Source organism: Zea mays, chromosome 4 (assembly GCF_902167145.1).
Source record: "Zea mays cultivar B73 chromosome 4, Zm-B73-REFERENCE-NAM-5.0, whole genome shotgun sequence".
NCBI classification, from domain to species: Eukaryota; Viridiplantae; Streptophyta; class Magnoliopsida; order Poales; family Poaceae; genus Zea; species Zea mays.
In genome coordinates, this window is record NC_050099.1 from 215,211,529 (window position 1) to 215,224,543 (window position 13,015).

The following is a 13,015-nucleotide window of genomic DNA, read 5'->3' on the forward strand; positions in this document are numbered from 1 at the left end:
GAGTGGTTCGGGCCGCCAGAGCGTAATACCCTACTCCACTGTGTGATGTATTGAGCTTGAGAGCTTGTATGAACTTGTGAGCCTTAGCTGGATCTAAGTGTGTCCGCCTTGTAACGTTGCATGCCTCCCCTTTTATAGCTCAAGGGGGGCACGTACAACGGTGCTGAGCCCCGACATGCGGGCCCAGGAACATAACGAATGTAATACTTGGAGCAACTAATGCTAGTTGCCAGTGCAATCTCCTTGCGCCCTGATATCCGCGGTCTGCGTAGCATTGGCGTGCAGCGGAAGCTTCCCTGGCAACGGACGAGTGATGATGAGCACAACGTATGCCGCAGCACGGGCGTATTGCCTGCCACCGGAATGGACAGGCATGCCGCCTGCAGGATGGCCTGGTCGCCGCCCGTCAGCAGAGTGGACATGGCTCATTTAATGCTGAGGCGGCACATCGCCTGCCACTAGAGTGGATAGGGCTCATTAAATGCTGAGGCGGCACATTGCCTGCCAGTGGAGTGGATAGGTGGCGCGGCTTATCCGCAATTAATGCAGAAGCCGCGCGGCCCAGAGGCCTTACGTCAGGCTCCGCCCGCAGGCTTACGTCACGGCATAGTCCGGACACGTGTCGGCTTCGGACCCCCGCCTGATCTTGATTAAGGTCTGGGTACTCTTTGTCCAAGAATCCCGGGACCCTGCCGTGAGTGGCCTGGACCCCACACAGAGGGGTCCGGGACCCATACCGAGGGTCCGGTTCGTGCCCGAGGGGGTCCTAGACTTTACCCGGAGGTCCAGTCCGTATATACAGGGGTCTGGTACATCCCATGGGGGTCCGTACCTATTGACGGTACTTTGGAGGATATCGTCTTCTCTGGCCATGTGGCGGCCCTGGAGCTGCCCACGTGGTGGGGTCGGGCGCTGTTTGCCACGCGACTAGAGATAGCCGCGTGGACTCTACGCCTTCATACAGTAGTAAGGGGTACCCCTGTTCCAGGGTACTGACATGCTAGAATTGTCCCTTTATTGGATAGCCTCGGGGTGACCAAAATATCGCGTGTTTATGACAAAGGCATGTGCTCCTATGTAGTTTTGGCAGCATAACCCCTCTATTCTCCAATTGCACCATTTTCAGGCGTGCGAGTGGAGAACAACTGGGTGATGCTGCCGAAATTTCGCACGAGCACATGCCTTGTCATAAACACGGGCTCGTCGGTCACTCCTGGGTGGGTTTAGGACCTATCCTTTTCTATAGATGTAGGGGCCTGATTTACTGAACTAATCAAGTTAATGTCTCGTATCTAATATGGAGGAGGATCATCGATGGATGTATAAAGGTTGGAATAAAAGAGGTGCTCTATCAAGTGAGCGGGTTGCCAAGACTGACACATTTCTCGACCATTCTTTTGCTCGGTCAGAGACTGGAACTGATGTTAGGTGCCCTTGTAGCAAGTGTCGGAACATTTATTTCCTTGACAGGAGGACTATGTCGATAGATGTTTGTAAGAACGGTTATATGCCTGGCTATGAGGTGTGGGTGCACCACGGTGAGGACCCATCTCCTCGTATTATATCAGAAGTTCAGTCACATGAAGAGGAGGGGGACTACGATATGATGGAAGAGATGCTTGACGATGTATGCCATGAGCTTCTACTCGTCGATTCGGAGAACCCCCATCAACACACCAATTATGAGCATCCTCGTATGCCTGAGGTTCAAAAGTTCTTCAAGCTCCTTAAAGCTGCCGAAGAGCCATTGTACGAGCACACGAAAGTGACCGTACTTGTGTTCATGACTCGACTTATGGCTATTAAATCTAAGTTTGCATTCTCAAACAACTGCTACAAGTAGCTTCTCAACTTGATCAGTGATGTACTTCTAGAGAATCATAAGATGCCAAAGGAGACTCGGGTCTCGGTATGGACTATGAAAAATCGATGTCTGTGACAATAACTCTATACTTTTCTGAAAGGAGACCGCAAGTGAGAAGTGTACAGTATGTGGTGAGCGTAGACTCGTAGAGGTTGAAAATGACGATGGTTTGACCATTACATCTAAGGTAGCATGTAAGCAGCTTCATTACATGACTCTTATACCTCGGTTGAAACATTTGTTTATCTCCAAGAATCTAGCCAGACACATGTGGTGGCATAAAGAAGGCATACGTGAGAATCCCGATGTCATGGCGCACCCAGCTGATACAAATGCATGGAAGGCACTAGATTCCTTTGATTCTAGCTTTGCTGACGAAGTGCAAAATGTTCGCTTTGGTTTGGCAACATATGGTTTCTCGCCTTTCAATCTAACTACACCGTCCTACTCATGCTGGCTCGTCTTTGCTGTTCCATACAACCTACCGTAACCTCTTTGCATGAAATATGAATTTATTTTCTTGTGTCTTGTAATACCTGGTCCAGATCATCTTGGAACAAAGATCGATGTGATGATGAGAAATTAACATATTAATAATCCACAAATATATATAGAGAAAATTAACATCACACCAAACATGTACATAAAATACATATTAATAATCCACAAATTAAAATAAGATCATAGGAACATGAATCATTAATTTTGGAGTTATAGATTTTAAGTTACTAATTTCCAAAGGTTTTATGTGCTTGGCATAGGATTAATTAAGAAATAAATTTTATTACAGTTTTCATGTCAAAACAGAGACACTAGGTGATAAACAATAATATTACAAAATTATAGGAACTGGAATGGGTCAATTTGGAGTTCATATGAATTTTCTATGATTTATAAAAGTTCTAGCAATTATTTTTGTATTAAAAATCCATTCCCATAATTATTTAACCAATTTACAAGTTTCTGGACTGCGCATCAATTTTTGGGGAGTACAAGGTCTAAAGCACAAAAAGGTCTAAGACACAGGGTTCGGCTTCCATGAACTGCGGGTTGATTACCCCAAACTATAGGGTTTCTTATGCAAAAGGTACACTGCGAAGGGTTATGATCGCCCCGGGACCGTCGGATTAGAGTCATGTGGCCCACATTAGATTTCTATTACTTTGAACCGTACCCGAATCCAACCGTCGGATCCAAATTCAACGGGGAGGGTTTTATTACTCTAGATCTATTTCTATCCGTCCGATCTAGATCAACAGACCAGATCGAACGCCGCGAAAGGGTATGCGATCGTCTAATCTTAGCCATCCACTAACGGATCCACGACTCTCTATTCGTCTTCTACCTCCGATTCTAACCCCGGCGGCGCCACCCATCCGCTATGGTGGTGCGTCCCCGGCGTGTGGCAATCGCCTCAATTATGCCCTAATTTGACCCCCGAAAGGGTCCTACTCTATGCGGGCGCCTACAAGAATCGGATGGACAAAAACGTAGCGGCGATCGAGGCCCCAGCGATCCTGGCCACGCCAAGGATGGATCAGTGGCGTCAATGGAACGACGGCGTGAAATTCACCGAGTCCCGACGCACAACAACACTCGCCCAGGCCACACACACGATCCTAGGGTCCCGCGCAGTGCCCCAACCGTGCGTCGAAGGCTGCAACCACAACGCTAAGAGGTCTTCGACGGCGGCGCACTTCTCACCTCCACCGCACGCGCTAAATCTTTCACGACAGGGTTCTATCGGCTTGAGTACGAGTGACGACTCGTGGGCGGGGTATGCCTTTATCCTCTAGGACCGGCGAAGTCGGAGACGTGGGGAGCTGGCGCAGAGTATAGGGGGGAGAGCCCGCGCGATGCGCTCGAGCCGTTAGCTCCGCCCACGGAGCGAAATTTGCGCGAGGGAGACGACCAGGTGAGGGAGGGCCCGCGTGGCAGTGATAGCGAGAGCGAGGATGGCGGGATGACAACGTGGGTTCGCGCAGCAGTGTAACAGGCGGGGCACACACGGCTGGCAAATGGGACCCACCTGTCGGTGCAAGGGCGTGGATGGAGTAAGTAGCTGGGTCGTGCGGCTGCGAAGGCAAATGGGCCGAAATGTGACCAGCGAGCCCAGTTAACCGTTTTTCCATTTTTCCTTTTATATTTTTCCTTTTTATTTTTAATTTTCTTTTTCCTTTTCATTTGAATCTCAAATTTGAATTTGAAACTTGTTATGAGTTTCACCTTTGAGTCAATTATACAAATTCAAACCCTAGTGTAGAAGTAATATATTTTTATTTACTTATCTTTATCCACATAATATTTGTTTTCTTCTGTTTTCTAAATTCTAGAATTTTTTTAGATTCTAAATTCCACTTTGGGCTTTAATATATTTCTTGTCACATTATTTTTATATTGTCACAAAATGCACACAAAATAAAATCCCAGCATGATGCATATTTCATTTGAGTATCATTTGTTTCAATTAATCACTCTTAATTATAGATATGCTCTTGTTATGATAAATATATGACACACAAAATAAGAAGATCAACTATATACTCATTGTATACATGTTTTGGTATTACACCAACGGTCCAGCCATCCTGATACCCCTTCGGCCAGACGCTAATGCAAAAGAGCCCATGTGGTTTCCTAAAACCAACCCACGGTCCTAGTCTATTATAAAGTAATTACGCCGAAGCCCAGAACTTAGAGAATCCACCCTGAGCTTCCTGGTATTTGTGCGCGCAGTCCAGACACTTAATAAATCACAGAAATTAATATAGAAAATGATGTGTAGTGTAAAAATAATTCCAGAATCTTGTTTAATTCCTAGAAAATTCATTTTAACTTATTTTTAATCTATTCCAGTTGCGATAATTTTGTATTAATATTATTTATCACTTGGTAACTCTGTTTTAACATGACACCTTTATTAAAATTAATCACTTAAGTATTTCTTTACCAAACACATAAAGACTTCGAAAAATCATAACTTGTAATCCGCAACTCCGAATTTAGTGATTCTCGAACCTAAGATCTCGTTACGATGCGTACATTATTATTATATATTTTGTACTCATGTTTGGTGTGATGTTAATTTCTCCTATACCATGCCTGTTTGTATTGCTTCGAGTAGACGAACCAGTGACCAAGGATCCAGGTATTTAGCAGGTAGAAGTTGCTGAGCAGTAGCTCATCTAAGGCAAGTTGTGCCCTTGACCACTTTTATTCACCCAATAATGTTCTCTATAATCATTTTGGCTTGCATAGTCCTAATTTTGATGGGACCCAATAGGTCACCCTAGTTTGGTCATCTTTACACCTTGTCCACCCCTGAACTTTTAGGTAGTCTTGGCTATTGCTATATGTGGTTTTGGGTGTTGAGATAACTATTACACATGGTCATTCTTTATTATTACTGTTCTATTCTGTTCATGATAAGACTATTATGTTAATTGGAACATAGAGCTTAACTTGAGAAACACTTGCCACCACAAGGGTGAAATGAGACGCCCTTAGCTGACTAATTAGGAAAGCTAGTGCAGGTCTATCTTACCCGAAAGGGGCAAGGGCAGTAGGGGAGTTGTCGATGTAGGGAGGTTCTTGGGTTGATTTTGCTGCAATGGCGGTCAGACGGGGGATTCCTGGATTGCGCTCACTTGAAACGGTAGCGGTTTTTCTAAAGCTAGTGCAACAACTTTGTAAAGGCCTCATAGTGTTACCCTGCCTCGTCTCATCGGTAGAGATGAATGGGACTTCTAGACCCCTTGGCAACCGGGTGACATGACTTGTGGGTAAAGGGTACAACCTATGCAGAGTGTAAAACTGGTATACTAGCCGTGCTCGCGGTCATGAGCAACTCAGGACTCTAGCATGATTAATTTATGGAATTAAACTCAATTTGTCACTTGCATCACATTTTGGTTTTATTATTAATTTTGATCTATTATTACTCTGGTTTGGTATCTACTTACATTTAGTAACAACTGATAAAATTTGACCAACTTATTAAAAGTAATGCTCAGCTTTAACTCTTATTTGTTGATCAGCCTTACACTTCACATGAACTCCCACCTTTAGTGAGTTCATGCACATTATTCCACATAACTTGTTGAGCTATGATCTTTTGTGAGCTCACTCTTGCGATATGTAAACCCCCCCACATGAAAAGAACAGGTGGTCCAGGAGGAGCTTTACAACGAGGAGTACGAACTTATCTAGGTGGCATCTCTCAGTTAGCTTTACGGCGCCAAGGAATAATATTTAGTTCACTTTATTGTTTTCATTTATTTTTGTAAGACTTCCACTGTGTAATAATAATATTTGTGACATTTATCTCGATATACTTTGTCACTATATGTGGTGTTCTTCTTTGGCGCACATATGAGACGCACCCGGCTTTACCCCTTAAATCCGGGTGTGACACCAGAGCTATCAACCTCACATTCGCTCGGTATCTACGCTTATAACTAAGGTGTTTTATACTTAAAACTTAAGGTTTTTACTCTCGAACCAGGAGATGCGTCTACCAGGGAACCACATTGCATAAATACCTACATTGTGTAACATAATTTGTATAAGTATATATCATAAAATGGTTCTAACAAGTCTAGCTGCATGGCTGTTGGAGCGATACTATATTTATGGAGGAAATAAAGCATTTAAATAAGATTTTTTTGTATTCATGCATGTCAATTCATTTCCTATCATCGAACATTCCCGTCATCCTAAATTTGTGCGCATGCAGCAGGAAACAAATTTTTACACAGTGTGCCGAATTGCATAAATACCTACACCGTGTAGCATAATTGGTATCAGTACATATCATAAACTGGTCTTGACGAGTCTAGCTGCATACCTATTGGAGCGACCTTATATTTATCGAGGAAATAAAGTATTAAATATGTTTTTTGTTTTCATGCATGCCAATCTATTTCCTCTCATCGTATATTTTTGTCATCCTAATTTTGTACGCATGCAGTAGGTACCCGACTTTTTCGTAGTGCATCGAATTACACTACTACAAATCATGTTATATGAGACGGTTAATTTTCAGTTATTAAGACGCTTATGAAGTGTCCAAATTTGACGGAGTCGCAAAAGATGTCCCATATTTAAGATGGTTATAAACCGTCTTAAAAGATATTATATAAGACAATTTTTAATTTATAACTGTCTGAAAAAGGTATTTGTTTAAGTCATTTTGTCCGATAAACTGTCTGAAAAAGGTATTTGTTTAAGTCATTTTGTCCGATAAACCGTCTTGAATTAGGTTTTTTAAGACACTGCTTCTAAAGAACCATAGAGAATACAAACATTAAAAGTCATAAAGTATTTATCAAACCGTCTCGAATATCCTACAATAATAGACGATTACAATAGGAAAACCATCTTATTTAGGTGACTAATAATGGACGTTTTAGAAACCGTCTTATTTAGGAGACTGATATTAGACATTTTGGTGACCGTCTTATTAAGATTTAAACGAAATGACTCACTGCAGTACATTCTTCAGTTTATAATCATTTGTTCAGACATCACGTTATAATAATTTGAAAGAGAAATATACATACACATATATTGAACAACATTATAATTAATATAATATAAATAAGTACCATTCAATATATCATAAATAAGCGTTGTCAAACAAGGCATACATAAGTGTACTCTAAATCTAAACTAAAATACAACTTTTTGTACTAATGTTAAGCCTAACTTTATATGAATTCAAGTCTCCACACTTTTGCGACCACCAAATTTGAATTCCATTCTATGTTTTCCTGTACAACAAATAGGAGAAAACTAGACATAGCATGCAAAAAGCTCCAAGCAGCACGTCGATGACCTCGAAGATGCCCTTGTGCTTCTCCCAGTTCTTGATCACTCCTACACATCCGGTGTTCCTTGTCACCATGACCACGTTGCCGACGTCAAACTGAACAGACCTCCCGTTGCAGAGCTTGAACTGCACACAAACCAATAGAAAAGCAGTGAGCATCCGGTGTTCTAAAAAGCTGCACTTTGACATACTGTATTATGCAAATGTAGGGCATTAAGAACTACACACTAACCTCTAGAGCCTTCAGTTTTTTTGTCAGGAAGATCGTGAGATAGTGCCAGCTTTAATAATTTCATAAGCCCATTGCCTGTCACACACATTATTTGTCATCTTCGTGTCCATTCCAGGAAGGCAAAGTGAACAATACATGAAAGGATGTAATATTACCGCCAATGTACTTTCCAGAGTGCTTAGCGTTGATCAGATATGCCGGTGTATCATCTTCTTTCAACTGCAAAGGCAGCACATCAATCATCAGGGCCAAGACCAAGACCAAGACCAGAAAGACAGTAATGGGCATAAGGTAGAGAACTAACACGAGTTACTAAATAACCAGAGCTGAAAAAAACAAAGAAATAGAGCCACCTACATGTGAGAATAAAGAAATTGCAAGTGCAAGTGGGTCAGCAGGAGAGGGGGCTCTACTGTATGCTGGGACAAATTTTCCATCGTGATATCCAGCCAAGAAATGGTAGGCAGCCTGGCCAGGAGAGAGCTTACATACAGATGGTATGGCACCAGAGCTGAAAGTAAAAATGCCAATACATTGTTAGCAAACAAAGTCCTATTCTTTCTTGTCGCAACTTCAAACCATTTTTCATTTTAACTATCAATCAAGAGACGTTGATATTCTTGTTTAGCAAAAGAACTGCTGTAGCACTCCACAAACTGCATGTTTTAGACAAGACAAATAATGTCATCAAAGCATGGAGTCTTCATTACCTATCAGATGATAGGATAATTACTCCAGTTGGTTTGGTAAGCAGTTTCTGCTCCCTGCTTGCCTTTGTTGGGAAAAGCACAGTAGACCCCTTGGAAGAGATGACTACACCACAGTCAATGGACAATAGAGCATTGTGGATTTCTGCGTAGGACATCATGATTTCCACTAGGGCAAAAAATAATACAGTAGAACCACCAAAGCTCAGAATCCTGAAATACATGGAAAGAATTTAAGAACTTTACATAAACAGAAGAAATAAAGAGTACTAAACTGACTTTACCATCCTGGAACTGGGAGGCCTCCTCTTGCAGACAATATTGGGGCTGTCATAGCAGCAAGTGCATCTTTCACGATAGCTGAATCAATAAATGCTTTACCGCAAAGGATTAGAGATGATCGTTCAATATCCGCCACAGCAAATCCATTAGCATATTGTGTTCCAGAACCAAGAACAGTCTTAACGTTGTTACTGCTTCAAACATTCATAAAGAAGATAGAAGACATTAATTAGCCTTCTATTACAGCCAAGTACAGACTTCAATGAATGAACAAGTTAAAATCATAAGTAAAAGAATGAAAAGATAATGTATGGTACCTTATTGAACTGGTAGCATATATAGTCAAAGGGGATGTGTCATGGGAAATCGCACGATCTGATATTTTCCAAAGGACTTTCGACAGTAACATAACAGCAGAGGGATTATCACTAATGACCCGAACCTTTGCATCACATTCTGCTGAGGAACCAATGGCGCCATCTTGAACATATAGAAACGAGATGGATGAAAGATGGAACGTCACCTATGCAAGCAAGTAGTCTTTCAACAAACAGGGAGATAAAAAAAAGGTAGATCCACTGCTGGAGGCTCCCACATGTGACGTCTAGGATAGGGATAAACCCAAGCAAGCCTTCTCCCGCAAATACGGAGAGACTACTTCGAACCCGTGACCTGATGACTCAGTGAGACAGCTCTCACTGTTGCACCAGGACTGCCCTTCAACAAACAGGGAGATGTCATAACTAAATTAAAAATGAGAGAAAAAAATGGATGCTAAAAAAGGGACTAACAATATTTCAGCTCCATTCATGACAATCATCATTGAATACCATCATCCCGTTGAGGCCATGTTCGTTTCATCCCAAAATCGTGAGGATTGAGGTGGATTGGAAGGGAATGAGGATTTTGGACAGCAGTACAACAGTCAGCGGTTTTGCTGATAACTTACAAAATATTCATCCAAAAATAGTGAACTAAGACTTTCTAAAAAGCTTAAGAAGTCCTCTACAACTTTTGTATTATCATCACAGTGAGACTTGACATTTAGAATGGTCAAACAATGCTAAACGTAAATTCTGTCCAGATTTGGACAGAATTCGACTACTTACTTCAAAAATTCATAACTGGAGTTTCAGACATCCAAATCAGGTGATCCTAGACTTTTTAAAAAGCTAATAGAATTCTCTACAATTCATTTATAAACATCCCAGGTTAATTTAATATATATCAAGGTCAGAAAACATGAGAAAGGCTCTGCTGTCCAAATTGGGACAGATTCAAAGATTCTAACTCAAACAGCTGTAACTTAATTTATAGATCACCAAAAAGGGTGATACAAAATTTGTTGGAAAGCTTACGGAAAGTACTACAATTCTCCTATAATTTCTAATGACTGATTCTCATTTTAACTTAGCCAAACAATCCAATTTTCGAAACCTGTACAGAATTTGGACAGATTCTGAAACTGGACTTGGAAAAATCATAACTTCTAAACTACAAGACCTATGGTCATGAAATTTTAGCACAAGCAAGATAAAAAAGTCATCTACAACTTTTATATATAACACTTCTACATAAAATATGGTTTACTTCACTAAACTATCTACATACTAAAACTGGACACAGTCCAAACAGCAGGTCCAAACAGCAAACATTCCAATTTTTATCAAGGTTCATAACCAACATCTTACAAATGGGTTAAATTTACTACAACATATATTTGGTGAACATAGAACTTATTCAATTATACTTCTATGAGCATGACCATAATCCTCACATATATAGAAATTGCTTAACCCAATTAAAGGCTACATCTATTTTATTGTCTAGAACACAAATACTTCACCTAATCTTGCATTTTAAATCCGAATCCCACATCACACCACATTTGATAATCACAAGAGCATTATCAACACAAACACCTAGCACGCATCGCACGACTGTCCTCTTTACGAAAAACCTAGAGTTCTGCTTCCTCACACAAGCACACACATATCCACATATCATCGCATTAGCATAACACCAACAAAAATCATTTCATCATACATCGAACACAACTACGACGATAATTATCTAACCAAACCATTCATTAACTAAATAGCCGGAGAAACGACTTGGCTCATGACTTGATTTTTAGCAAGAACGATGACGGCCACCAGTTCGAGCATATCATCGAACATGTGACAGGTACCCCACTAAAACCTTCTTCTCCTTATCTAAATCTTCCGGGATTTACCTCTACCACCAACACACACAAACATACACAATTAATACTCAAACATAGGCACTGGTGAGGAATAAACATAGCGCAAGCAGCTGGTCTCACCAGGGTTGCAAAGGTCCAACGTGCTGCTGTTGTACCTAGGCGCCATGCATCAAGCATAGGGGAAACTCGGCCATGGGGAAAGTGCTGGCATGGGAAAGGCAGCCAGTCGAGAGGGGCTAGGGTTGGAGAGGGAAGGAGATGGGAGAGGGGCTATCCATGGCAACAAAAGAGGGGGCTGGCGTCCACACCATGGGAAGGAGCAAGGAGGACGCTGGACAGAGGGCAGGGGCGAGCTTCAGGGAGGAGCGTCGGCCACCAGGAAACAGGAAGCAGGGTCGCGCGCTAGGATGGATGCCGAGCAGATCTTGGAAGCCATGGAAGGTGAGGCCGTCGGCCATGGGGAGGGAGGAGGGAGGGACGACCGTGGGGAGCTGCAGGGAAGGAGCTCGGCTGGGCGAGCGTCGCGCGGGGAAGAGAGTGGCCTGCGTGAAGGGAGCAGCGGCCATGGCGAGGTAGAGATCCGGTCGTCTAGGGAGAGAGAGGAGATGGACGCGAGATCGTGGAGAAGGATGAGGCTGAGGAAAACAGTGGCGGATGAATTTTCTAGAGACGCATACGTGCACAAGATAAGGATTAGTTGGAGATGGACATGTAGAGGCAAGAAAATTCAGATTTTCCCTTCTCTCTTTTCTATACAAATATACACAGATAAATACAATTTCAGCAAATAGGATTTTGAAGATGCATTGGGTGTGAGACGGCCTCCGGCGGCGGTGATTCTTGGGGTTCGGAGTCCATGATTATTGGGCGGCGGTGGTCGTTCCCGAGGGAGGCATTGGGTGTGTATGGTGAGAAGGTGTCACGGGATGGAAACAAAATGATAGCGATTTGTATATATCATCAACTCAAGGTGATTTCACTATTTACTACATTTTTCATATACGTCTTATCAGACTATCATGTGAAGACGGTTCCATATTTATAAGTGTCTAGTATACTCACTAACATCTATGACGGTTCTTATAGTCTAGACGACTCTAATAGTATTCTTATTTGAGATGGTTTCATATATAGAAGTGTCTCAAATGCTTATTGTCATCTAAGACAGTTGTTAAAGTAGGGATGACTCAAATACTATCCTTATTTGAGACAGTTTATAATAAAAACATGTCTTAAATCAATATAAGACATTTGTTACAACGTAACTGTCTCAAAAAACTTTTCCAATTAAGACGGATTTCAAAACAATTGTCTTATCTTACTCAACATCGTATGATATAAGACACTTCTATAAAATGTACTTATATGAGTCTTTAATGGTGTGTCTTAAATAGTCATATATGTAGTAGTGTTACATAAATTTCTATACCGTGTAGTATAATTAGTATCAGTATATATCATAAATTGGTCATGACGAGCCTAGCTGCATGGTTGTTAGAGCGATCCTATATTTATGGAGGAAATAAAGCATTAAATATATGATTTTTGTTCCATGCATGCCAATTTATTTTCTTTTATCGCACATTTTTTGGCATCTTAATTTTGTTCGCATACAGGAGGTAATAAATATTTACGTAGTGTATCAAATTGCATAAATATCTTCAACGTGTATGATAATTAGTATTAGTATATATCATAAATTGGTCCTCATGAGCCTAACTGCATGGCTGTTGCACCGATTCTATATTTATGGAGAAAATAAAGTATTTAAAATAGAAATTAGTACACATCTTTTTTCTTAAATTTACGCACATGCAGGGAACACATGACTTCCTATTTTTTGTGCGCACATACGTGGGGTGGAGGACACACCCTACAACTTGACTTGGGGTGT

The 13,015-nt window shown here is 41.5% G+C and overlaps 1 protein-coding gene across 1 annotated transcript; it reads right to left on the minus strand.

Annotated features, from left to right (window-relative positions):
• Positions 1–7,448: 7,448 nt before the first annotated feature.
• Positions 7,449–8,967, minus strand: LOC103655896 (phosphoenolpyruvate carboxykinase (ATP)). The gene is made up of 6 exons (XM_020546207.2): positions 8,918–8,967; positions 8,637–8,846; positions 8,284–8,437; positions 8,082–8,145; positions 7,927–8,001; positions 7,449–7,820 (listed from the first exon to the last, which is right to left on the minus strand). Exons 1-6 carry the CDS (start codon positions 8,965–8,967, stop codon positions 7,786–7,788), a joined length of 588 nt encoding a protein of 195 aa, XP_020401796.1. The 3' UTR covers positions 7,449–7,785.
• Between the last annotated feature and the right edge of the window lie 4,048 nt (positions 8,968–13,015).